This window comes from Metarhizium robertsii, assembly GCF_000187425.2.
Source record: "Metarhizium robertsii ARSEF 23 chromosome Unknown MAA_Scf_2, whole genome shotgun sequence".
NCBI classification, from domain to species: Eukaryota; Fungi; Ascomycota; class Sordariomycetes; order Hypocreales; family Clavicipitaceae; genus Metarhizium; species Metarhizium robertsii.
In genome coordinates this window covers 3,333,332-3,359,312 of record NW_011942160.1, presented here as the reverse complement: position 1 = coordinate 3,359,312, position 25,981 = coordinate 3,333,332, and the positions used below count along the sequence as shown (strand labels likewise).

General features: G+C 53.3%; 9 protein-coding genes across 9 annotated transcripts; 4 read left to right on the top strand and 5 right to left on the bottom strand.

Moving 5' to 3' along the window:
* Nucleotides 1-1,316: 1,316 nt before the first annotated feature.
* Nucleotides 1,317-2,661, top strand: MAA_05456 (Biotin synthase; the record flags this gene model as incomplete). The annotated part of the gene is made up of 2 exons (XM_007823454.2): nucleotides 1,317-1,646; nucleotides 1,732-2,661. The coding sequence occupies 2 exons, from the start codon at nucleotides 1,317-1,319 to the stop codon at nucleotides 2,659-2,661; spliced, it is 1,260 nt and encodes a 419-aa protein (XP_007821645.2).
* Nucleotides 2,662-2,740: 79 nt separating this feature from the next.
* MAA_05457 (Aminotransferase, class-II, pyridoxal-phosphate binding site) lies at nucleotides 2,741-4,174 on the bottom strand (the record flags this gene model as incomplete). The annotated part of the gene is made up of 2 exons (XM_007823455.1): nucleotides 2,741-3,294; nucleotides 3,367-4,174. The coding sequence occupies 2 exons, from the start codon at nucleotides 4,172-4,174 to the stop codon at nucleotides 2,741-2,743; spliced, it is 1,362 nt and encodes a 453-aa protein (XP_007821646.1).
* A 778-nt stretch (nucleotides 4,175-4,952) lies between these two features.
* Nucleotides 4,953-7,615, top strand: MAA_05458 (bifunctional dethiobiotin synthetase/adenosylmethionine-8-amino-7-oxononanoate aminotransferase; the record flags this gene model as incomplete). The annotated part of the gene is made up of 5 exons (XM_007823456.2): nucleotides 4,953-5,145; nucleotides 5,215-5,280; nucleotides 5,357-5,373; nucleotides 5,435-6,762; nucleotides 6,829-7,615. The coding sequence occupies 5 exons, from the start codon at nucleotides 4,953-4,955 to the stop codon at nucleotides 7,613-7,615; spliced, it is 2,391 nt and encodes a 796-aa protein (XP_007821647.2).
* Nucleotides 7,616-7,954: 339 nt separating this feature from the next.
* MAA_05459 (Sphingomyelin phosphodiesterase) lies at nucleotides 7,955-9,773 on the bottom strand (the record flags this gene model as incomplete). The annotated part of the gene is made up of 2 exons (XM_007823457.1): nucleotides 7,955-9,622; nucleotides 9,675-9,773. 2 exons carry the CDS (start codon nucleotides 9,771-9,773, stop codon nucleotides 7,955-7,957), a joined length of 1,767 nt encoding a protein of 588 aa, XP_007821648.1.
* Nucleotides 9,774-11,735: 1,962 nt separating this feature from the next.
* On the bottom strand, nucleotides 11,736-13,662 carry MAA_05460 (c6 zinc finger domain containing protein; the record flags this gene model as incomplete). Its single annotated transcript, XM_007823458.1, has 4 exons — nucleotides 11,736-12,506; nucleotides 12,561-12,743; nucleotides 12,800-13,212; nucleotides 13,614-13,662. 4 exons carry the CDS (start codon nucleotides 13,660-13,662, stop codon nucleotides 11,736-11,738), a joined length of 1,416 nt encoding a protein of 471 aa, XP_007821649.1.
* A 2,055-nt stretch (nucleotides 13,663-15,717) lies between these two features.
* MAA_05461 (Cytochrome P450 CYP53A25) lies at nucleotides 15,718-17,335 on the top strand (the record flags this gene model as incomplete). Its single annotated transcript, XM_007823459.2, has 2 exons — nucleotides 15,718-16,025; nucleotides 16,102-17,335. The coding sequence occupies 2 exons, from the start codon at nucleotides 15,718-15,720 to the stop codon at nucleotides 17,333-17,335; spliced, it is 1,542 nt and encodes a 513-aa protein (XP_007821650.2).
* A 199-nt stretch (nucleotides 17,336-17,534) lies between these two features.
* On the bottom strand, nucleotides 17,535-19,067 carry MAA_05462 (Microcystin LR degradation protein MlrC; the record flags this gene model as incomplete). Its single annotated transcript, XM_007823460.1, has 1 exon — nucleotides 17,535-19,067. One exon carries the CDS (start codon nucleotides 19,065-19,067, stop codon nucleotides 17,535-17,537), a length of 1,533 nt encoding a protein of 510 aa, XP_007821651.1.
* A 652-nt stretch (nucleotides 19,068-19,719) lies between these two features.
* MAA_05463 (Major facilitator superfamily domain, general substrate transporter) lies at nucleotides 19,720-21,497 on the top strand (the record flags this gene model as incomplete). Its single annotated transcript, XM_007823461.1, has 5 exons — nucleotides 19,720-20,181; nucleotides 20,233-20,716; nucleotides 20,862-21,096; nucleotides 21,154-21,253; nucleotides 21,309-21,497. 5 exons carry the CDS (start codon nucleotides 19,720-19,722, stop codon nucleotides 21,495-21,497), a joined length of 1,470 nt encoding a protein of 489 aa, XP_007821652.1.
* A 676-nt stretch (nucleotides 21,498-22,173) lies between these two features.
* Nucleotides 22,174-24,368, bottom strand: MAA_05464 (plastidic glucose transporter 4; the record flags this gene model as incomplete). Its single annotated transcript, XM_007823462.1, has 5 exons — nucleotides 22,174-22,943; nucleotides 23,013-23,034; nucleotides 23,110-23,611; nucleotides 23,677-23,873; nucleotides 23,934-24,368. The coding sequence occupies 5 exons, from the start codon at nucleotides 24,366-24,368 to the stop codon at nucleotides 22,174-22,176; spliced, it is 1,926 nt and encodes a 641-aa protein (XP_007821653.1).
* Between the last annotated feature and the right edge of the window lie 1,613 nt (nucleotides 24,369-25,981).

The window sequence follows — 25,981 nt, the reverse complement described above, 5'->3', positions numbered from 1 at the left end:
CAAATGATTGGGTCCGTTCCTGTCAACCGTTACTACTTAACTCAAACCAGCGGATGGTTGCCCACTGTGGCGAGAGCTGGTGCCTGGGGAAGTGCCTGGGACCGTTGTATAGGGCTGAGCCCAACATTGTTTCTCGTTCCTGATCTTGTTCCTGATATAGCCCGAGGTGGGATAGAGAGAAGTCACCTCGGCCAGAGTTGCCGGTAGGTGGTGGTTGCTTATCAGAGGATGACCTCTCCGTGTCTCCGCGTTTCGAGACAGAAAGAGACTTGCTTGAATCTGAGGAGTGGCAGACGTCCAGATGTAGTATGTCGGCTTAGCTCGGTAGACCAAATCCGTCCCACGACGGCACAGAATTGATTGTCAAAGTGTAAACTGGCTGGCTGACTGATTGGTACAGGATCCGTAGTTGCATGTGCCAAAAGGCCCGCCACTGACGATCACCGTTCTAGATTCCTAAGCCTGTATTTTTGTGGGGTTCTCTAGATTGTTGAAGAGGACTGGCAAGTTTCAACGAGCCGCACCTGCCCGGAATTCGATTTCACAATGGAATTTGTACAACCATGCACGGGATGGTATTTTTATGCCCCAGGTTTTTGATGCCAAACCCAGCAAATTAGCATTTTCATGCCCAGCCTCACCACTCCGTACGGATCAAAACAGTCGAGAGAGCTTTACGCCTGCAAGCCCCATTCATGATAGAGATTGGTAACGCCGCACAGCCATTGATCCCCACCCGATCGATCTCTTCACCAAGCCAGTGGTTTGTTGAGGCATTATTCCGTCGCCGTACCAGGGATATTATCTGGAACGGCCCCGACACGGAAAGGGACGTCACCCGTCACCAGAATCAACTCCATTGATACAAGGAGAACAGCATAGCGCCAGACCACGTTTGTCAATGTTGGGGTTATTTTGGCGTCGGCTGCCCCATTCAGCCGCGAGTAGTGGACAAACAACAGGATCCGCTTGCGATGTTGCGGTCCATCCAGATGTTGCGTATTTGATGGTGTGCTATGGCTATCGATTCTAGTCCCCACCCCCTCCCTCAGCAACTCGTCGACGGAGTGTTATGACTCTGTGAGTGTTTGCTTCCGCAGGACTCTCAAGATAAAAATGCCGATGTAGAGCGGGACTATCCCTACAACCCAACGACGATACACTTGTGCCGGAGACGGGTGGTTTTGTCCTCGTAACAAGTTTCATCACCGAGCGTTGCTTGGTTGAACCCTGTCAACTACCTACTTATCTCTAGCCTGTCCCATCTGTCTGTATCTTCAGCGGCACAAACCATACCTTCCATCCACGACTCAACAATGAGGTCCTCGGTTGTTACTAGTGGCCTCAATTCACTACGGTCAGTTGGCTCACGACCAACAGCTGTATTCCAGGGACCATGGATGGCAACAGCCATTTCCAGACCTGCCCTGCCGTCAATGGAGCAGGCCCGAACTGGCGCTACGCTGGTAGACTCGCCGACGGCGGCCCACGAGCAACCCGAGGTTGTCGAGAACACCGCTAGACAGGCCAATGCAAAGAAGGTTCTTCAGGATGCCGTCGCGGCCACAGGTCCGAGGCAAAATTGGACACGACAGGAGATTTCTGCCATTTACTACCAGCCGTTGCTTGAATTGGCACATCAAGCTGTGAGTCAGACCCATCCCAATTGCCCTCTAGTGGGCTTTCCCCCATCTAGACACAAGCACCAACATGCTGACGCCCTCGGCTCAGAGTCTTGTTCATAGACGATTCCACAGCCCGGGCGAAGTTCAACTCTGCACCTTGATGAACATCAAAACTGGCGGCTGCACCGAAGATTGCTCCTACTGCGCCCAAGCCACCCGTTACCAGAAGGGCACTGGTCTCGAAGCCAAGCGTGTCGAAAGTGTCGAGTCAGTCCTCGCAGCCGCCAGGACCGCCAAGGAGAATGGTAGCACGCGCTTCTGCATGGGCGCCGCATGGCGAGACATGCGCGGCCGCAAAAACAGCCTCAAGAACATTACAGAAATGGTAAAGGGGGTCAAAGCCATGGGCATGGAGGTCTGTGTTACGCTTGGCATGATTGATGCCGAGCAGGCGAAGCAGTTGAAGGAAGCTGGACTAACTGCGTACAACCACAATGTCGATACGAGTAGAGAGTTCTACCCGTCCATCATCACGACGAGATCGTATGATGAGCGTCTCAAGACGCTGAGCAACGTGCGAGATGCCGGTATCAATGTCTGCTCTGGCGGCATCTTGGGCCTCGGTGAATCATCCGAGGACAGAGTCGGTCTGCTTCACACTGTTTCGACATTGCCATCGCACCCGGAAAGTTTCCCGGTCAACGCCCTTGTTCCCATCAAGGGCACGCCGCTAGGAGACACCACCCCGATTGCCTTTACGAGCATGCTGAGAACGATTGCGACGGCGCGCATCGTCATGCCTGCGACGATTATTCGCATTGCCGCTGGCCGCAAGACCATGTCGGAGGAGAAGCAGGCACTGTGCTTCATGGCGGGTGCCAATGCCATTTTCACTGGCGAGAAGATGTTGACTACCGATTGCAACGGGTGGGATGAGGACAGTGCCATGTTTGGCCGATGGGGTTTGGAGCCAATGAAGAGCTTTGATAAGAAGCCCGTCGAAGGTGCTGGTGACATTGAAGCCGGCAAGATATAAGTAGAGAAATCACATGGAAGCAGCACAAAAGTTAATGGAACGAGAATTTTTGCACATGATTACGAGTAGTCTTTTTATCCTATAGTTTGCTAGGCTCGGCCAAGGGCAGTAATGTTAAACCGCCGACTGATGGTCGTTGCACCCCGTCAGCCCGAGGAGACAAGTCTTTTGTCTTTTGCTGCTCAAGCCACTCCTCAATGGCCGTACACAAACCACGGACCTCGGAGACTGTATTTGCCGCATGAAGACATAGCCGTACTCGGTCAGTGCCTTTGGGGACCGTCGGGGCAACGATGGGGCGCACCATGTACCCTCTTTGCTGACAGTGTCTTGCCAAACTCCTCGAATGTGCCGAGAATAGGGGAATGATGGGTGATTCTGGCGGGGAGGTGTTGATTCTGAATAGTTGGGGCGGAGGACTATGTTTCTGACAGACGGAAAGAAGAAGAGTGTGAGTCTCCTGCATGAGAGACATCAGGTTGGCCAAGAGGCCGTCTGCTTGTCCGCTCTGCAAATAGTCGTAGACGGTTTGGATAGCAGTGAGCATGGGGTATCCCATTGCCGTGGTGTATATCAGGCTGCGGGCGTAGTTGATCAGGTACGACCGGGTAGCCGGCGTACAAAGAACAATAGCTGAAGAAAGGTATCAACAAAACCTGCCATGACATCTGACGAGCCAGATGAAAGTGAAAAAAAAAGACTCACCTCCAGCGCAACCCATTGCCTTTCCAAACGTATGGACTCGGGCCCATACTCGCTCCTCCAGTCCCAGCTGGCACACGAGACCCCTTCCTCTCTCGCCCATCCAGCCGGTTGAGTGAGCCTCGTCAACAATTACGTGCCCGTTCCCTCGGGCGAGATGCTTCTCCACGCATTCAACAATTTGCTCGAGTGGAGCGGCGTCGCCATCCATGCTGTATACGCCCTCTACCGCAACAAACACGTTTGTCTGCCCGCTCCTCACCTTGTGGCCGTCCTGGCCCCTCAGCAAGGCGCGCAATACCGCGTCCAGGGGTTTCGGCCCCGGGGTTTCCTGCTCACCAGGCCGGTCCTCGACGCGGTTGTGCGCAAAGGGTATGGCCCGCGCCCTGCCCAGCTTCATCCCGTCGTGGACGCTGGCGTGTATCAACTCGTCGTACACGACGTAGTCTCCCGGCTGCGGCGCGCAGCTCAACAGGCCCGTGTTTGCCTCGAAGCCCGAGTTGAAAAGTAAACCCGCCGGAGCGCCGTGCCATTGGGCGATTTGAGACTCTAGATTCTCCGCGGGGGGTATGTTGCCATCCAACAGCCGCGATCCGCATGACCCCAGTGAGAACTCATCCGAGGAGCTCTGCAGATGTGAAATGTAGGCTGTTTTGATGTTTGGGTTCGTCGAGAGAGATAGGTAGCCGTTGGATGAGAAGTCCACCGTGGCCGGTTCCCGGAGAGTCAGGCGACGCAGACGGCCTTGGTGCTCTCGACGCGCGAGCAGGGCCTTGAATGTGTCGTCTAGGCGGCTCTTGGAGGGAGCCATGATTAGTGCCGGCGAGACGGAGCCAATTGACTCATTTCTTCTTAATTTTTGGAAAGTTCGGGAAGGATTGCTGCGGAAATGCCGTGGAGTGATAACGTCAATTGATCTCGGCATTGACACATGTGGGCTGGACAAGCCCACGGCCCCATCGTCTGCAAACCATTGAAGATGATGGCGGTTAGCGCTTTGCAGAGCTCAACATTGAATTGAGCCGGCATGGGGCACTGGGTTGTCGTTTCAATCCCGCAAGCCGAAAGAAACGCCCCTGGTAGTTGGCCATCCGTGCGATCCCGGTGGCCGACGAAACGAAACGCGACGTGCGAATAGCGCGGCCAGCCCCTGGAAAACTTGAGTTGACGTTTTCAATGTTCAATGTTGGCTGTCTTCGGCTCAACCATCTTGTGAAGCGGCTTAAGCCCCTGTACTTCAATGTTGCGACATGGATTGACGGGCGTTGGGCCTCGGTTCTCCTTGGAGACTGGAAGATCGGAGTGATTAGCAGCGCCAACTTGGAGCATCCCCACAGGATAAGTGAACAGGTCCAGGGATACTCCGTACACCGAGTACCGAGAACCGTGTGCCTTGTACCTTGTACTTGTACCTTGTACCTCCAGTTCGCGGCGACTCAACAAAACACCGCAATGCCAGCCCTTGTATAACTGTTATAACTGCGCACATCCGAGTCGAACCAACGCCTCAGCACCTTTCTCCATGCTGTGTTTGTCGGCTTCTGCGTCAAAGGCGTGACTTGCCTGTTGTATTGGGACCTCGAGGCACCATGAAGTCGCCGTTGGCCTCGCTGCTTTGGCGCTCCCTCCGTGTGTACCAGGTATTCGGCGCGAATACAGACGTCGGCAAGACCATCTTTGCCACATTGCTTGCCCGGACGGCCAAGAAGCTCTGGAAAGATGAGAATGCGGCATTTCTGAAGCCTGTTTCCACTGGCCCCGAGGATGAAGCTGATGATCGGTGTGAGTCTCTTTGCAGCCTCATTCTACTCGAGTGCCGTGAGTCCGTGACTAACAACACCTCTTGTGTAGATGACTGCTCTTTGAACAAACCAGACTTGGCACCGCAGTTTACATCTAATTCCATTGAGCAGACATGTAAGCCGGTTTGCACCAGGAGTAGCCCGCAACACGCTCTATCAATATGACATACCATGCAGCCCTCACACCGCAGCCATCGCATCTGGAAGAGTAAGAGAAACAAGCCTGCCAATTGCACCCCCTGAGGCCAATATCACTAACATGGTCATAGCCCATCCCATCAGAAGACGAACTACTGGCCAAATGCCGTGCCTTTGCAGCCCAATGCGCTACTAGAAACGGATGGCTGTTCATGGAGACGGCTGGAGGCGTACATTCCCCCGGACCCTCTGGCAAGACTCAAGCTGACTTATACATCCCCTTGCGTGCTCCGTCTCTCATAATCGGTGACTCTCGGCTGGGAGGCATCTCGCAGACAATTTCGGCGTTTGAGTCTCTCCGGATTCGCGGCTACGACGTGGAATCTGTGCTCCTCTTCAAGGATGACGGCTATGAAAACTATCGCTATCTCGAGGAGTACTTCCGCAAGCAACACGGCGTTCCCGTCACCAGCTTGCTGCCGCCGCCCAAAAAACACGACAATCCCGAGCAGGATGCAGAGGCCATGGAGAACTACTACCGTCGCAAGGACTTGGCTGAAATCATCGGCCAGGTACTCGAGACACTGGACCGTAACCATGCGGCCCGGATAAGAAACCTGGATACAATGGCCACACGAGCCAGCAAACACATCTGGTACCCCTTTACGCAGCAAAGCCTCGTCGGACCCAAGGATATCATGACCATCGACTCAGCCCACGGCGACTACTTCCAGACACTGGCGCCGCCGGCCTCGACCTCGGCCCCGTCCCCCGACACGCCCGTCCTCCGCTCATCCTTCGACGCCTCGGCGTCATGGTGGACGCAAGGCCTGGGCCACTCGAACCCGAAGCTCACAATGGCAGCTGCGTATGCCGCCGGCCGCTACGGCCACGTCATGTTCGCCTCGGCCGTCCACCAGCCCGCCATGGCTCTCGCGGAAACGCTCCTCGACGGCATCCAGAACCCGCGCCTCAGCCGCGTCTTCTACTCCGACAACGGCAGCACGGGAATAGAGGTCGCCATCAAGATGGGCCTGCGGGCCGCGCGGAAGCGCTACGGCTGGGACACGACGCAGAAACTGGGCATCCTGGGACTCAAAGGCTCGTACCACGGCGACACCATGGGCGCCATGGACTGCGCCGAGCCGGGCATTTACAACGAGAAGATTGAGTGGTACCAAGGCAAGGGGCACTGGCTCGACTACCCTACCGTTCTTTGCAGGGACGGGAAATGGAGCGTCTCCGCGGCGGACGGGCTGTTGGAGAGCCTTGGCCCGGGAAGGACGTACGCCTCGCTGCGTGAGATATTCGACCTCGCGGGCCGCGAGGCCAACGGCGAACACGAAGCGTACAAGACATACGTCACGTCTACGCTGCAGCGGCTCAAGAGCCAGGGCCGCAAATTCGGCGCCCTGATGCTGGAACCCGTCGTCCTGGGCGCCGGAGGCATGCAGTTTGTGTAAGTGGTCTCCAGTCCGGAAACAAACTACCGTCCTCCAAAACAGTCGCTAACAGAGGCCTCAAGGGACCCCTTATTCCAACGTACTCTCGTCAACACGGTCCGCGAGTCCTCCCATCTCTTTGGCGAGTCGGCCCTCTCCGCGGACGAAGCGCAAGACCCTAACGAATGGACTGGTCTCCCTGTCGTCTTTGACGAAGTCTTCACGGGGCTCTACCGCCTTGGCCGTTTCACGCCCTCCTCCTTCCTGGGCGTGCACCCCGACATTTCCGTTCACGCCAAGCTGCTCACTGGCGGTCTTGTGCCGCTGTGCACGACGCTTGCGTCGGAAAACATCTTCAAAATCTTCCTCAGCCCCGACAAGACGGACGCTTTGCTCCACGGACACAGCTACACCGCCCACCCGATTGGATGCCAGGTTGCTCTAGAGTCGGTCAAGGAGATGCAGGACATGGAGAACCGTGGGGAATGGGACTGGGCAAAGGCACAAGGGTGGACGCAGCAGCAGTCTAGCCAGAGTGAAGCGCAGATTGACGTGTGGTCCACGTGGCCGAGGGAGTTTGTCGAACGGCTGTCGCGCCAGACGGACAAGGTGGCTGGGGTATGGGCTCTGGGCAGCGTTTTGGCAATCCACCTGAGAGATGAAGCTGGCGTGGGATATAGTAGCAACGCCGCCCTGGGGTTGAGGGAGAGCTTGGGTCTGGGCAGAGCAGACGGAGAGGGCGGCCCCTGGAACGTGCATAGTCGTGTGTTGGGAAATGTCTTGTATGTAATGGCTAGTCAGGTAACGTCCGAGACGAGTGTGAGGCAGCTTTCCGAGCTGTTGATGGAGAGCCTTGCGGGGAAGAAGTAATTGTAATGACGATGCAATTACATACAACATACAGCTATATAACAATCCTTGATGCACCCTCTCTCTCTCTCTCTCTCTCTCTAGGCCAACCCCCCGTTATCCCAAGACTAAACCTGACCCCATAGCAACCATCAAGATGAGAAGAACTTCAAAAGCCAAAAGAGAACAATGCAATGGACCAAAAAGCCACAGTCCAAGCCCACGAGCAGCACTCCCCTTAACCGTGGCAGGAACCACACTGCCCGTAGGAGTCCCAGTGACGCTCGAATTCAGAGATGCGGCGGCACAATAATTCTGCGTCCGAGTAGCATTGGCGGCAGCAGACGATAATAGCTCCTCTCACCCCACTAGAGCGGGCTCAATGGTCGCATCCACATCCAGAAAGCTCTCCTGCAGCAGCTCCAGCATGTCCTCTCTTCTCATGAGGCTGCTCAGGAGACTCTTAGTGACAGAAGAGCCACACTCATTATGGTTGTGCGCCGACTCGTCGCGCTTGGAGAAGTGAACGCCGGCAGTTGGAACCCAGCAGTTATCCTGAGCACGGCCAGCGCGTAAGGCGCAAATCTCTGTCTGTCGACACATTTCGGTGCACTGTTTGTCAGCTTGCCAACCTCGGGACTTGCGAGTCATGTAGAGATCGAACGCGGTCTGATTATTCTCAAAAGCGACGGTGACGTTGTGCCAGAAGGCGGGGGATAGGTCTGCTTTGGGCTCTGTGAGACGGGGCTCGACGAGTTCACTATACGCCTCTTTTGCCGAGTAGTACTGCTTCCACGTTGGACCACTCGTCTGGAAGCTTTGGTCATCCATATCGGCAATGTAGGTTTTGGCATCAATGACTTCAAAAGTCTCTGCGTCTACGTCGTAGACCCGAAAGGACGGCATGCCGGCTGTGGGCGTTAGCGAGGGGCAGATGTAGGAAATCGCAACGGCATTGTCGTGAGTACGTTCAGTATAATTGGAGTAGCTGATTTCGAAATGATCAAGGTGGGTATGGCCAAAGAACATGGCCTTTATGGTCTTGGAGTAGCGGTTGACAATCTGATCGAAGTAGTTGGAGCCGTTGGGCAGAGCGTCTGCATCTCCCATGGGCATGTGGCCGATGATATACACATTCTCGCCGATCATCTCCGCAGCATCGAGTTCCTTGATCAACCATTCAAACTGGCCATTGGGGTCCTTCTCAAGCACTTCCTGGTACAGCATAAAGTTGAGTCGGTAGTACATGTTGGTGTTGAGAGAAATAATTCGAAGATTGCCCTTGGGGTACCTGGTGGAGTAGGCACCAACGGCCCGGGCCTCTACCATGGATGAGTTACCAATCCAACGAGACCACGCCCTGGAAAGGCTGTCATAAACCCATTGAGTTTCGTTTCCTATGGACACGGGTTCAAAGATGTTTGGTGGGTGAACCTCGTGGTTACCAGTAGTTCCATACACAATATTGAGGTTCTCAGTCATCATCTCATACGAGTGTTGGATGAGGTCTTCGTTATAAGACTTGCTGGTATTCCAAAGACCGTGGTCGACAATGTCGCCAGTGAAGAGAGAAAAAGCAGCCCGTGGAAACTCTTTTTTGATGAACTCGTACATGCTCTTCTCCAAAGCAATCGGAGAATCACATGCGTGATCGCCAAATGGTCCCGCGGGATTCCTCGTCTTGCCCGGCTTGTCATTCTCAGTGTAGGACCGACAGCATGTGGGTTTGCCACACTTGGTGTTGGATCCCTTCTCATATAAAGGGTCCACATGAATATCCGAGAAATGAACAATCTGGATAATGTCCCTGTCTTCGTCTTTGAGGATCTTGTCCTTGGCCCCATGGCAACACTTCTGGGTCGTAAACCCGATATTCCATTCATCGATTTTTGGGGCATCACACACTCCGAGAAAACTCATACAGAAATGGATACACGAGTCGGACCCAACTTTCATGGTTCTGATTATGGAAGCAATCGAAGGTGCCTCACGCTCGACAACTCCAGTGCAGAATTCCTCGTCGTAGGACTACAAAGTATTAGTTTTGCGCAAAAAAAGTTGTGGTGCAGCTGGTACTGACACTGTTTATTTTGCAGAGCTTTTTGCCCAAAATGACGAGGGCTGCGTCTCCAGTCTTGACCAAAGCCTTGAGGACTGAGAGAACCCTCTGAATCATCATCGTGTTAGCCCTCCCTACCGGCCAAAGTCCATGAATAACGTGGGAAATACGGGAACGCCAACCTTGCAGCCGTTACAAGTCTTCAATTGACCAGCTAGACTGGTTAAATCTCGAGTCTCGCGTGCCCATGTCCGTGCCTCCAATGATCGTTGAAGCTTCTCGTGGTCCAACTCTGCAGCTGTCAATCCAAAATTGCACGCCGCCAAGGCCGACAATATGGTCAAAAGACGCATCTTTGTTATTACTTTTGCGTATAAGGCGCAGAAACACACGACCGGCAGCGAAATACAAAGGCCAAAAAAAGAACGGGAGAAGGAAAGTGGTAGGGCCTCAGGCTGAAGCGAGAATCAAAAGCAGGAGGAGGATACCAACACATCTGAACGCATTACCCCATGGGACAGGCCCACCGGCTGATTTAGTCCGGGGCGACATGAAAAGCTCCAAGTTAAAGAGGCTCGGCATCGTGGCCAGGCTCATCCCGAGCCGAGCTAGGAACGCCAGCGTCACCGGAACCTAACTCAGTACACATTAGCCCACTTACTCAATTTAAGTAGTGGTATGTATAATATAACATATTGGTAGTAGTAAGTACGTGTAATATAACAGAGTAGATTCGATATTGCGGGGCTAATGAATCATGAAGGGGCCCCCAGAGGGCGATAGAAAGGCAAGATCGTGGTGTTGCGGAGTTGAGGAATCAGGATGCTAGCATGGGTCTGGGCACATGGCACATGGGTACGCGGGTACGCGGGTACAGCACAATGCTTTTATTCTGGTGCACAATGCCCTGTGCATGGTTACTAGAATGCATAATTCGGCTCATGCAATAGATTGACTTTACATAAAGTATGTTCTTGTTGGTTACCTGCCAGGCACCTGCCAGGCACTGCGGCCATGATAAGCCAAACTTCCAAACACGGTTCTCGCCCTGCTCTGATTCGTCTGCGCCACCAGGAGTGCCAGGGCCTTTGTAACCGAACCACACACCAGACAGCTTCGCTTCGAGAGTGTAGAGCCTCCATGTCGCTTCTTCCAGCCGAGCGTACGAATCGACCAACCAACGGGGGAGCTGGCCGCTACAAGACCCGCCAAGGCCTCAAGCGCTCCATCTGATTCTGGGGGGAGTGTAGTGGCGTCGGAGACAAATCGACCAGAGTCAGTGGCCAGACGGCTCGATGTTGCCAGGCTGCGATCTTCTTCCAGATATCACACCACCAAACTTTGAGGACACGCTAGGCACGCCTGGCTTCAGTACCGGACATACACTTCACTGTTCATCAATCCATTGGACTGCATATTGGACCAGACCCTCTTCGCTTCGAGCCGAGCCTACCAGGCAACAAGGCTGGCACCCATTGGCATACGACCGAGCCATTCACATCGAGGTATAGCAGACGAGGACCTAGAAGACATGATATTACCATGCATGCACGAATGAATCCCATCAACTACGACCACGGGCCAATAGCGAACCGTGACAGTATCTGTGTATCCGATGGCACTTTTGTGAGGGGCGAAGCACACATATGCCTATTGAAAGTACCAGTTAACCTCAAAGGTATATACTTCGACTACCCCTCTGTCTTTCCTAGGGGCCATCCTTGGAGCTATAGAATCCGCTTCGTACATGGCTAGCTTGTTGCCCAGCTAATCCTTCGACTCTGGAGCGCCTTTTCCTGTTTCCTTTCTTTTCACATTCTATCAAACCTCCAGGCTACATTGTTTGGCAATCATTCATGCCATTGCCTTTACCATGGGTCGTTTTAAGGCGCCTTCTCACTTCACCTCCCGTCCACACTAGTGCCAAGCGTCTCCATGAGTGGCATATCAGCTTCGTTCAACATATCACGAGCACATGTGAGGCACATGTGTAATACCCAATGTTGACATTTGCCCACAGTGGCTTCTCAGGCATCGTCAAACTCATCATGTCGGACACCACCGCACTCGTTCCATATCCCATCAGTCCAGCTCTTCTTGTACCCAACCACAGTGCAGTTCATAGCCCACATTCAGATAAGCCACTTCTGGACCAGCATGGACCGCTACTCGACGCACTCGAGCTAGGCCGTCGATGTCGGTGCTCGACTTGACGATAAACTCGCCTTCTTCGAGGGCAATGACTCTCTTAGCAACCTTGGCTGCCATCTTGCTATTCCATATGCCTTCTTGAATGTGGTTGGTCTCCATGATGTCTATCGCCCGTCGTCGCACTTCCGGGTCTCGGCATTTGGAACTTAAAAAGAACAGTGCTGGCAGTATGCCAACTTCCATATAAAATTGCGGTTGGTTATCGGCTGGTACATTTGCAGCATCAAGCCCGCCCGCCTCTGTTGCAAATTCGACCATTTCGCGGAACTGATCTGTCCACAAATCCCACATCGATGGATCTTCACGGTCGGGTTGATTCAATGCCGCGATATTGATATACAAGTATCGTCTGTGTAGTTCTAACAGTGCAAGCGCCCGCTTGTCCGTTGAGTTCAGGCTGTTCCGGTCAACGGCCCTGCGAAACTCATCAAACGCCTCCGTCCAAGCGTCGAATCGGATGCCCAAAGCCTTGGATTGCGCCATCGTCATATCGCGTCTGTATTGCAAGGCAAGCTTGAGCAAAGAATCCCGCGCCTCTTGAATTGACGACAGTGTTGGCTTAGGTGTCATAGTTACCATGCGAAGCTTTAGCATGGGCGAAATGATGTCGGCAAGCTTGTGATCAATATCACCCCCGATAGCCTCAACCCGAGTTAGTCGGTTATAATACGCGTTTAGGGCCTAGAGCTCACTCACGAGAAAGACTTGAGTCGATATACGAGCAAAAAAAGCCTCCACAAGCCTAATAATGGGCTCAATAGATATTCCCGTAGCGCCGCCAACGTATCCGCCTTTTCTGACTTGCTTCATAGCCCCCTCGATCATTCTACAGCCGTATTTGAAGAGATACATGGCATTACTTATATTCCTCCGGAGAATCTAGTAGCATGTAAGTCTTGCGACCTTCTTGTTGCCAGCCGACTTGCGATTCTTACCTCAATGCAGATAAATATCGTGCAAGAAACGAGTTGAATATGGAGATATGACGGTCGGTCAGCCCCGGATTTAACAAGCTCGCTAATCGCCAAATTGTATTGACGCAGGCCATATGGCGTTTCAACGCCCACATCATGGCTCCAGTACCGCTCATGATATGATGACAATGCAACCAAAGCATGTCGGATGCAGGTGTTAGAATGGGCCAGTTGGAGGACTCGGCTACTCCACAAGTCGTCTGGTGCGAATGTTCCGAATTGTACAGCAGTGCGCTCTACGAAGAACCGCAATGCCCGGACTTCTTGGGTTGTGCCGGATGAAGAAGCAATGCGAGTCAGAGTCAGAGACGGCGTGGTGACGCCCGTCGCCGGAGGACCATCATATCCGTCGCAGATGCGGCCAGTCTTGCAGCCTATAGAAGACTGTCAGCTTGCCATCTTGTCTCAAAATCAGCCTATGGGGGTTACCTCACATCTTTCACACGCGGGGCGTCCCTCGTCGCACTTGATCCTGCGAACTAAGCTCAGATGTCAGCATTCCTCTTCACGCGATAAAAAAGGAGAGGGCCCTATGCAGACTTCTATTGGACACTTGAATTAGATTGAGGCTTTCAGACGAGCAACGGAACAGACATTAGACTAACTTGCATGTTTTGCAGCCCGTTCGTACTTTGGGGGCCATGGCCCTCTGGCGTTCGCCTGGTTTGACTCGAGGCATCCTCAGCAGGGTGCTTGTGTCATCGAGACGCTTTCAGATACATGTACACTTTCGTTGCAATAATTGGCTTATTTTGTCGATGTTTGCGCGATCTACACATGGCACCCGTGTACTGGTTTTGCGCATCGGGTGTGCCATGGACCATGAGGACGACGTAAATTTCAGGACGTATCTCGTAGAGTGAAGTGGTCAAACTCTACTCCACAAGTTTGTGGTAGAATTTCCCCACAGAAAGGACAACTTCAGATTGGGGAAGCAGTCCGAAGAACCCTGGTGAACCTCCACTTCACATGCCGAACGACGGCACTCTCCGATGATGCAGGGCTTTGGGTTCTGCTCTCAGCTGCTCCAGAGTCCATAACAAAGCAGTTGTGCTGTGAGGCAGGATCAATAAATAGTCTATCTTATGATATTGGGTCGTTATAGACCGTGACGATTCATTTCCTTGGCGTTGGCCAACCCTGGCATTTGTGCTGTACTGTACACATTGGTTGCTACTAAGGCCGTCATGTCAATCTTTGCCAGTGGAAGCAGAAATTGCTGCTTCTAGCCTGCGTCGGAAATGTTCCCTGTCGGCCCAGCGAGCACGCGCCATTCTGGAGCAATGCTGTTCCTCGTCGACAAACACTGACTTGGGCATGGGAGCAGGGATTGTGAAGTCCAATACCCAGCTGTATGATGCGCCTACCAGTCCCCAAGGCTCAAACCGAATTGCTGCTCGTCGTCCGTTGACGGATGGACATGTATATTCCGCATAAAGACGCCGTGTATTGAGGCGTGTTTGAAAATCCCAAGGGGCTTGTTTATCCCGTATGTCGTACCAGTATGGCCACTTCCGATCTGTGGCGAGCATGAATATCACTCGTGGTTGAGTCGACAGATATTTTCCCCGAGTATATTGAAGTTCAAGCATTTTGATACAGATGCGTCTAGATTACAATTAGACTCAAATGAAATAGCAGAGGACACTTGAACCCTGATTGCGTCGGCGGAGCTTCTGAAAGTCGACCAGATTTTACCAGAAAGATGGACGGAGCGTTCCTGTGTGCACCATGCTTTGGTTTCTCTTCACAATAAGTGGACAGCCGAGTGTGCGACCAGAGTACAGATACTCCAAGGCTGCCGCATATAGAGAGAGGCGGTATGTGAAGCTATTCAACAGACTGCAGTGCCTTGCTACATTTGATACCCTGCAAACTTTGGACTTTGAGGAGGAAGGAGCGACACACTGTTGGTCCCATCAACACAATTCTCAAGGCATTAGTCAGCGTCAAGGGAACATTCACCGTTGGCTCACTGAAGCTACAAAAACGTATTCTCTTCTCCGAATCCCAGGGCTGACAACCAGTTGACCGGGCATTTGCAGCGAACCGAACCGATTCATCTGCCGCGCGTCTGCCATCGGAAGTAGCCTCTGCAAGATGCACGAGCACAGCAAAATACGAAAGGGTCCAGTAGGCTGCAAGCTGCTGTTGACGGCTAGGCGCATGCCGCACAGTGGATTCCAGCGCTCCCAGATGTTGGGGACCCATTGAGACGAAGCGTCGACGTTGCTACCCTAGGTATCAAACAGTCCGGTCCTGTTGAGCGGACTCTTCGATCCAGGGGTACCGCGAAGTGCCGCTGATGGACTCCGACTCGTGAGCTCCCTACGCCATCGGATCAAGGCAGGACCTGTGTCGTCATTGGTGCGCGAGATGCGGTAGACATCGACGGAAGTGGCCTGCCGATATCTATTCCCGAGCAGCCCACCCTTCCTGACGTTCCGTCTGGCCAGTCCGCATCAGCTGCATTCCCCGCAATGTCGAGAACGCTCCGTGTGGGGTTAATCGACAGCCACTTATACACAATGGATTGCAATTTGAGGACGGAGATCAATGTAGCCTGCCAGGTTAGGCCTATGGCTGAGACATGCATTTTTACCAGAAGACTCTGTCCACGTCTTGTAACCATAGAAAAACCCGAGAAAGCGGGCCGGGAGAGAGTTGAAGCCTGCGGGGTCGGAACTTCGCCCAAATCAAGCCTGTGGCCACATCTGCCAGTATATATATATATATGGCGTCAGGTTGGTGTTTTAGCTAGTGGTCGAGGCACACCTCAAGCCACAGCCAGCTTTCTAAATATTTCAGTGCCAAAACTGCACCATTGTGAGCCAAACCTGGCATCTTTTAAAACTTGGAAGCTGATCGTCAACTTTGGCATGGCGCTGACAGAGTACGTGTTCTCGCCATCGGCCGTGCTGGCTATTGTTGGCTTGGTATTGTCATCTTATATTTTCGACTACTTTGTGACGAATGGAAAGCTGCGCGGGATCCCAGCACCGTTCGGCGCGCAGTTTTCGAATTTATGGCTATTGATGGTTTGCCGACGAGGAGATCGATACAAGACCGTCGACGAGTACCATGCGAAGCTGGGCAAAGTAGTGCGCATACAACCGAACCATGTTAGTATCGCAGACGATGCAGCGATTCCTACCATCTATGGTCACGGTAATGGATTTTTGAAATCGTAAGCAAAATCTGGAGTCTCGATGGAACAGATCAGACCAGTCACCAGACCACGTGGGGCTAACGCTGATGATTAGCGAGTTTTATGATGCCTTTGTGTCCATTCGCCGTGGCCTGTTCAACACACGAGTCAGGCACGAACACACCCGAAAGCGAAAGATGGTCTCTCACACCTTCTCTACCAAGTCTGTGGTTCAATTTGAGCCGTATATCCATGAGAACTTGGACTTGTTTGTGCGACAGCTTGACAAGCTGGTAGAGCAAAGCTCCCACAGGACACAGGATGGAAAGCCGGAAGCACACCTTGATGCACTATTGTGGTTCAACTTTCTCGCTTTCGATGTTATCGGTGACTTGGCATTTGGTGCGCCGTTTGGAATGCTTGAAAAAGGGGCAGACGTCGCCGAGATTAAGTCATCGCCAGATAGCCCACCGATCTATGCCCCGGCTATCGAGATTCTGAACCGAAGAGGGGAAGTGAGCGCAACGCTGGGTTGCTATCCGCAACTCAAACCATACGCATCCATGCTTCCTGACCCGTTCTTCAGCCAGGGTCTGAAAGCTGTACAGAATCTCGCCGGGATTGCTATTGCTCGAGTTGAAAGCCGAGTCGAGAATCCCCCAGACGTGGACCGTAAGGATTTGCTTGCCCGGCTCATGGAAGGCAAAGACGACAATGGGCAACCTCTTGGTCGTGAAGAGTTGACTGCCGAAGCACTGACACAGCTGATTGCCGGAAGTGACACGACATCCAATTCCTCCTGCGCTCTTATGAACTACCTGATCCGCGACCCGCGTGTTTTACAGAAACTTCAAGCTGAGCTCGACGCCTCGATCCCCGAACATGTCGATGTTCCAACATATGACATGGTTCGTGATCTTCAGTATCTTGGATGGGTTATCGACGAAGCCTTGCGTCACCACAGTACGTCTGGCATTGGACTGCCGCGTCAAATTCCACCCGAGACCCCCGGTGTTGTTATCCAGGGATATTTCTTCCCCAGTGGTACCGTTCTTAGCGTGCCCACCTATACCATGCATCACTCCAAGGACATCTGGGGAGAAGATGCGGACGAGTATAAGCCTGAGAGATGGGAGAATGTCACAACTAGGCAAAAGAACGCCTTTATTCCCTTCAGCCACGGGCCGAGGTCTTGCGTGGGACGAAACGTGGCAGAGATGGAGATGAAGCTGATTTTGGCCACTTGGGCAAGACGCTACACGGTTACTCTTCGACAGGGACCAATGGAAACAAGAGAAGGATTTCTGAGGAAGCCTCTGGGCTTAGAGGTAGGCCTATCACGAAGGTAGTATCAATGTATTTTACTTTTTGTTAAGAAATTGGATGGAACTTGAATCCTCAATTTCCGAGAATTGTACATGGTATTGGGTAGCGGAGTCTGTAAGAGCAGCCGGTAAGGGGTTACAAGACAGGCAAATGAAATCTATACTTGAAACTGCAGCGACATGGTCAAATTTTTACCTCGGTGTTTGCTCAACCACTTGATATCTACTCATCAGGCCCCTCCAAAGGCTCGTTAGAAGCTGATATCCATCTTGCTCCCAAGTCGGGGTCCTTCTCAAACGCCTTATCAAACGGCCACATGGGCCTCCGGATTCTACGATGACCCAGCCTCTCCAGATCCTGATCGACGCCACCGGGAGTCAAGGCCAGCATCCAGCCTTTGGCCATGTCATATAGCTCTGGCTCCAGATACCCAATCTTGACAATCACCACGTCTGCCGCCCTCGGCCTGAGGCCCAACTCGGTAAAGTCTCGTTCCTTGTGATACGGCTTCCGCAACTTGGTAAGAATGGCATAGACGGAGCCCACCTGCAGCACCACTTCGGTCTCGGCATCCCGGTCCCCATGCTTGATGGCGCAGACTCTGCCGGTCATTGTAAGCGGCGGCGCGTGGATGCTGTCGACCTCGCCGCCAGCCGTGACCGTGACTGTCGCGCCGACGCCCGCCTCTGCCGCGGCAGCCACGGCCTCTGGCCCCGGCACGCTCGCGTAGATGACGGTATACCCGGAGCCGGCGTCCTGGAATTCGGGGCGCTCGAGCAGCCGGGTCAGGCCCCAGGTTACGTCTCCGGAGCCCCCGGCCGTGGGGTTGTCTCCCGAATCCGAAATGAAATACGGCCTCTGCGAGGCCGGAGATGCGACTGCCGCATCGAGGCACTCTCCGTAGGACCCTGTGGGCGCGACGAATTCAAAAGCTGCACGCGCGTCCCAGAATAGTCTCGCCAGCCGCTCTGCTCCCTTGCCCACGGTGTGCTTGTCCCAGCCGGTGGCCATGACGACGGCACGATTCCGCGGCTCATCTGCCCAGGCGTACCCGACCCATATCGCTGCGTCGACGACGCCCTCGGTCGATTCTACCTCTGGAACAGCGGCGTAGATGTGCTTTGCTGGTTCTGTCCGCGTGGAGGTTTGCTCCCCGGGCAGGAGGACGGGAATGGGGACCCAGGCCTTGAGCGGCCGTGCACCGGGAGGTTTCGACTTCAAGACGCGGACCAGGTTCCTACACGCCCGCTCCTTTGTCTCCATGGCGTCTTCGTGGGGGGCCATCCGGTAGCAGGTGATGAGGTCGCACATGTGGGCGAGGTCCCGGGACACGTTTCCATGGAGGTCCATTGACGCAGAGACGATGACGTGGGCGCCGGTGACGCGGCGAATCCGGCGGAGGAGCTCGGCTTCGCTGTCGTCGATGCCTTCTACCACCATGGCGCCGTGGATGTCGAGCCATAGCCCGTCGAGTTTGTGGAGGGCAGCAATGTCCCGGAGTCGGTGGAGGATCTCGGCGGCCAGTGTTTCGAAGGCGTCGCGAGTTACGACACCGCCGGGGAGTGCGTGGCCGATGAGGGCGCCTTTCCATTCTGCATCTTGGCCGAGTGGCTGGTCGGCGTGGAGGAACTGGTACCGTTGGATGATTTCGTCACCTCGTTTGGGGTGAAATGCGGGGGCGAGAGTCCGCGATGGGGTGAAGGTTGATGTTTCGCACGCGAGGCCGGCGATGGCGATGATGGGACGACGGACCATGGCTACGGTTGGTTGGCTTTGGCTGACACGGCTGGGATGATCACCTAGTTTTGGGAACTTGTAGCCTGAGAATGAGATGCTGCGTTGGCGAGAATCCTCCACCCAACATATCCCGCCCAACATGTAGATTCATAGACTCTACTCTCGTCCCCGCAAGCCAAGTTCATGTTCGTCTTTTTCTAATACCCCGACGCCACGTGCAAGCCTGGCGTAGAAGCGTTGCGGATCATCACCATCTTTTGAAGAGCCGTGGGTTGTACGGAACCATCTGCGAGGGGAAGGTGACTGTGAGACATGCCGCCAGTCCCAATAAGCATCATTTGGTTTTCTGGCCCCGCGTTTCGCTACGTCTCGTGGTTTTAATTTCCCGTCTTTCTGAGTTGCCGTTGCTGGCACATTCCAGCTGCTATCAGGGTTACATTTGTTAGCCGTGCTGCAGTTTCGCGGATAAACCCCATGACGCTTCCATTCTCTGCCCACCCGAGTCGACTTGGACGAGTTCAAGATGGAGATGGAACGCCTAACGAAGCTGATGCCCGAATAACGCTTGGCCGTGTCTTGACTCTCAAGTCTTGACGGAGACCAACTAGGCGTGTATTCATTCGTCTTGTCCCTGCTGCAATTGCAAGGCACAAGCCGTTGCCAGCTTGCCATGTTGCAATCAACACCATCGGGAACTTGGTTCCCCTCGTGGACTCCCGAGTCCACATCGACCTTGTCCGTCTTCCTGATGCTCTGCTCCGTGGTCCAGTCCACCACGGGTGGCTACGACGGATCCATGCTCAACGGACTCAACATTTTGCCTTCGTACACTGATTATTTCAAGCTCACACCTTCGACGCAGGGCCTCAACACGGCGTCCGTCTTCATCGGGGGTTTCTTCGGCCCCATGGTCGGGGGAGTCATGTCTGATAAACTCGGACGGCGACCAGCCCTGTTCTGGGCATCCATCATCACCCTGGCTGGCATCGTCCTGCAGAGCGCAGCGCAAAACGTAGCCATGTTTGTCGTGGCTCGCGTCATCCTCGGATTCGGGGGCGGCATCAGCAACGTTGCCGCCCCGGTGTATCTCAGCGAAACCTTTCCAAGTCGCTGGCGTGCCTGGGGCGTTGGTGTACGTATTCGCGCCAAGTCGTCGACTCTGAGTCTCTAACACGGGGTCCAGCTGCTGAACAACTTCTATTACGTCGGTGCGCTGATGGCGGCGGGCGTTACCCTCGGCACGGGTAAATGGGATTCCACGTGGGCGTGGCGATGCCCGTCTCTGTTGCAGGGTGTCTTCTCCCTTGTTTGTATTCTGATTCTGCCTTTTGTTCCAGAGTCTCCTCGATGGCTGATTCGGCAGGACCGGTATGAGGATGCTCGGTTGGTCGTGGCGCAGACCAACGCCAATGGCAATTTGACCGATCCTGTTGCCATGACGGTCTATCAGGAGATCGTCGACACCCTGGAGTGGGAGAAGAAGCAAGGCCGGACGATGAGTCCCCTGGAGATTGTCCAGAACCCAGTGGCGAGGAAGAGGGTTCTAATTGGCGGTTCTGCTGGGCCGTTTTCATGCATCGCCGGCAATATCATTGCGTCGTACTATCTGGGCAACGAGCTGAGCACCGCGGGAGTGACGAGCTCCGATGACCAGCTGAAAGCGGCAAGTAATCTGCAATCACTACCGCAAAGTGTGCCTGGCTAACGGTGGGAAGAATGTGGTTTTGAACGTCTGGTGTTTGGCTTGCTGCCTCGCCGGCACGCAGCTCGCAGCTTCGTGGGGACGTAAATCTACCGCTCTGCTGTCGCAAGGGCTGCTGATTGCCTGTCTTTTCATAATTGGCGGTCTTTCAAAGATCTATGCCGACAACCCTGGTGGAGCGTCAAAGGGCCTCATCTACGGCGATGTCGCAGTCATGTTCTTGTTCCAAGGATTCTATTCCATTGCCTGGACGCCCTTGCTTACTCTTTATCCCCCCGAAGTTATGGACTACCCAACTCGAGCCAACGGCGTTGCGTTTTCGCAATTCACCCTCAATGGTTTGGCGTGAGTATCCTCTTGCACGTCGCTCTCCTTCTTGCTGAGATGGGCTAACGGCTGTAGGATGTTGCTCGTTTTCGTCATGCCAATCGGGCTCGATAACATCGGTTGGAGAATGTACATGATTAACGGATCGTGGGACATTATTACGTTTCTCCTCATTGTAAGTTAATGGGGGTAATTCTTTTCCATGCCGACAACGGTACTGATGATTCTAGGCTGTATTTTGGGTCGAAACAAAAGGCAAGACTCTCGAAGAGATTGATGCTATTTTTGAGCGGGAGAGGCATTCATCCGCGCCTGATGTAGAGGACGTGAGAAAAAGAAGAATAACTGTTGATGAGGTTCAGATGGAGAAGCAGTTGCAGCATCAGGATGTCCGAGTGCGTGAAACTCTTGGCCAGTAAACATTGCAACAGCAAGGAAATATGCCCATGATCCATAATGGATGATATCCCTGTTATTAGATGTTGGCTTCAGACTTGATTTGACCGTGTTTCAGGTATTACCTTGATGTGTACCGCTTTCGATACTCCATAACACGCGCCAGTTTACAAGGAAAGATGGGCTGAATCCAACCTGGTATATATGGGTATGATGAGAATGCTACACAGTTGGACGCGAAGGGGAAGAAATCATCTTGAAGAAGAGTTTTTTGTCGCTACATGGCCCCCGGTGGCTGTATTTGTGGAAGCGGACGAACATTGAAGATTCCGGCCGGGGCTACCCCCTGAACCCATCTCATGACCAAAGGCTCTTATGCCCTCTTGACATGTGAAACCAAGACAACGTATATGCCAAGGCGACGAGCTAGAACTGTTCTTCTGGTAGCAAAGTAGCCAGTTTCTGAAACCTCAATATTCTGATATTCATAAACCTATACTTGAGTCGTAGATTGGTCGCCTATAAATAATTCTCCAGGTTTTCGAAACTCTATTACACTTGAACTTCGTGAATATATTCCGATCCTTTTTAGTCTGTGATGGAAAATGTATTTAGCCGTCGCCATCTGTATACACCCGCACACCGCAAGACGTGACCATACACTACGAGCCATGCTGTTGCTGCACATTCGGCCGAATACTATTTGCCTCTCACCGTGGTACCTTCGATCGGGGCTGGGACAGACGGCGCCTCTTTATGTTGAGTGACAGACACAGACTCCGTTTTGTCGTTTGGCAGAGACTGATCTTCAGCAAACTGATACAACGGCGGGAATGGAGCAACGTCTCGCCCAAGGACGTGCTTGTTGAGGTACCAAGGCAGCTTGCGGAGGTAGTACCCGCCGTGCTCCCTGTTTTTCATACTAAAGACACTGTCGAGCTCCTCCAGGGTGAGGTTCTTGGTCTCGGGCAAGAAGAAGTAGGCAAAGACCCAGCCCAGCAAGTTCCAAGCGGCGTACCAGCAGAATGCGCCAGTGTTGCCGTAGGCCTCGACAAGAGACGGCCAGCTGAAGCTGATGATGAAGTTGAAGCCCCATGTCACTGCCGTACTGGAGGACATGCCGATATCGCGAATATGCAGGGGAAATGCCTCGGCGCTGTATGTAAACGGCACCGGTCCCTCGCCCGGCGAATAGACAACCATGAAGAGGTACAAGCCCGTCGTGACACAAGCCAACTGAGCGCGACCGGGGATGTAGAAGGAGAAGCCGGTAAATAGGAGACACAAGGCCATCAGAGGAAACGTAGTGAGCAAGAGGTTGCGGCGACCAAACGTGTCGATGGTGTAGATGGCCGGAATGGCGAATATCCAATTGATCAACCCGCCTCCCATGGATGCCAGGAGAGCTTGAGAGCGATCGTAGCCGGCATTTTGGAAAATGCTGGTCGAGTAGTAGGCAATGACATTTACTAGAGGTTTCCATTAGCTATGCTTGCCGTGATTCAGCGTATATATCGTGCCGCAATGGAAGTTCTTACCTCCGCAGAATTGTTGCATAAACTAGGGAACAAGTAAGTCAGTTTACCGAGTATAACTAAATGTTGAATTGGATTTGAGTCTAGAAATTTTACCCACCATCGTGAACCATGCGCTCTGAGCCGCACGGCGATTCCGCCTCACTGTGAAAAACTCCTTGAGAAGATTCCGTCCTTCTCTCTCCTTCTTCTCAATCTCAAGAAGCTTATACGCATAGTACATGTCGCGAGTCGCCTGGACAGGGTGATGCCGCAGACGCAGCAGCGACTTGAGCGCCTTGTCGTATTTGCCCTTCTCCATGTACCACCTCGGGCTTTCCGGACAGAAATACACCTGCAGCATGACAATCAGAGGCGGGATCGAGGTCGAGCCAAGCATCCACCTCCACTGGGAGTTTCGCCCCAGGAAATCGGTGTGCTGGAAGGCCACCGAGACCACGAAGCCGAGACAGATCCCAAACGCCGTCCACATCTGCCACATCATGGTGAGCGCTCCCCGTATCGTCTTGGGCGTGGATTCGGCAGAGTAAACCGGCGTGGTGCTCGACTTTGCGCCCACGGCGAAGCCGAGCATGAATCGAGCCGCGAGCAAGTTGCCAAACCTTTTCTCTCGTCGTTAGTAACAACCAACGAGCGGCATGGTGTGGCGGCAGGGATAAACACGTACGAATCGGCGACGGCCATCCAGAAGCCCGTGACGACCGACATGAAGCACGAGATGAAGATTGTGAATCTTCGGCCGCCGATTTTGTTCAGGATCGGGTTCGTCCAGCACCCGATGAGTGCGGAACAGAGGTACGGAGCGCCGTTCATCAGACCTTGCAATAGGGGGTCTCTCAAGCCAAACTCCTCGTAGTAGAATTCCTGACCAGGACCTTTGTTTTAGCAGCTACGAGGCTTGGTACACCCGTTAGAAGGCCGTACCTGTGCGCCGTTTACGGCTGTTTGGTCCATTCCTTGCACAATGGCTGAACCGGCGCAGAGAGTGCAAAGAAAGTAGAGCATGAATGGCTGGCTCCATTTATTGGTGATTTCCCGTCGCAGCACCGTCTTTTCCTCCTCATTGAGAAGATGGACGTGCTCAAAGCCGCCACTCGTGTTCATGACCTGAGCGATCAAGGCTCCCTTGCGAAAGGCCTCTCGATACTCGCTCAGGCCCTTTTCGTCCACAAAGGCGTCGGCATCGGCAATGAGTTGCTCCCTGGTCATCCCAATCAAGGGGCTGCGTAGGAGAGCCGCTGTCGATGGCTTCCGCTCATTGGCCAAGTTGGCCGAGTTGTCGCCATGGCTTGAGTTGCGACGGAGCACAGACTTTTCGTCGTGGTTGGGCGACTCTATGTCTGTTCGAGCAGGTGGCATTTTGTGTTTGAATCGGGGTTTCTTGAGGATCTGGGCGTGTAAGTCAATGGCCTGTATATACAAGATGTTGACAACAGCTTATGCAGACAACGACATGGACGCGGACTTTGTTGACCGGCCAAGACTGCCACAAGGGGACAAAGGTATGGATTGTAGAACTGGATCATGTTGCAGGAAACGGGGAGACGGCTCCAGTTATCTACTTGGCTTCATGTCACATACGACCATGGGACCGGAAGCTATGCGGAGAGACCATGGCGATGGGCCGTGACAGACAGACCCATCCGTTGCGCTCATCCGGTTAAGCATAATGTAGAAGCTGCTCGGCAAAGAAGGCTACGTGGAGAAAATAGCACCATGTGGATAAGCCCAAGTCTCGGCATCAGCATGGTGAAGCAACTTCCATGGAGGTGATGGTCGCCAAGAGTTGCCAGAAAGAGAATCTGACCATCATCACCAACACATCAAGCGGCACAATGACGTAATGAAGCCGGCCTTGTAGTTGACTGCTGATCTATACAGTAACCTCAAGCTATGATGGATAGTAACTGCTATCGTTTCCTGAAGGTATTTCATGGTAATAGCAACCAGGGGTCGGGATAGCAGACACACTCTTGCAAAACACTCGACGACGAACCAACTAATAAAATGTAACCACAATAATCAAGTCAGATCGGGCCACCCACTCCACACCAGGAGCGCAACTCATGCCGATCTCTTGAGCACCAGACCCCTTTGTTGATGAACGCCAAGCTCAACTTCTCCAACACGCCAAGTACAAAGGCCCACATGATACATTCGCCGAGAACAGCGGTAGTATGAAACGGCGTTTTTTGAGCAGTTAGCTGTTAAAGAATTCTGCTGCCTGATCCCAAGCTTGTCGCATTAAGGTTATTCGTTGCACGGGGCTTTAATGTCCCCAGTGCCGAGAAGCTTGGCCAATCTTGCGTCGCTTGGCACGAGAACAGGCGGTATGCCACAACAAGCTTGATTCGACTACGGATCGAGGTTTTGAGTCGTGACGTTCAGGTGGCGGGAGGCCATTCATGATGTGGGCGTGGTCTGACCCAGACTCATTCATCTTTGATGGCTGGTTTAATATATCTAGGCCAGACATCGACGGATACACGCCGCTATGTCCCTGGACTAGATGGTCCATGGGCTGAATCTCGCTGACAAGTTCAAAAAATGACCGGCTTTTTATTAAAGTTGTTATCCAGGTTATGTAGCGTTGCCTATAACGTATTATCCTCCGCCCCGGATATAGAAGCTATTGTCCGGGCCTGCTATATTGAGTGACACTTTGGGCAGGTCGGATCGTCCATGATATCGCTGGCTCATGCATCTAGAAATGTAGCTCATGCGCCCGTCTTGTATGTGTGATTGCCACAAGGTTAGGCAAGCCAAGAAGCCCTTACCGACTTCCTCATTGCTTGCAACTCCACGCAGGAATCGGCGTCAACATCTTACCTTGATACCCAGATCATTCATGTACATAACTACCCATATAAGTATTTCAATATGCCATGCTCCGTCGACATGTTTTGTTACTCGTTGGTTGCGATGCTGCTTCTGAATAGTCAGAGTATAAATCACAAGCCGCCTCGTCAGAC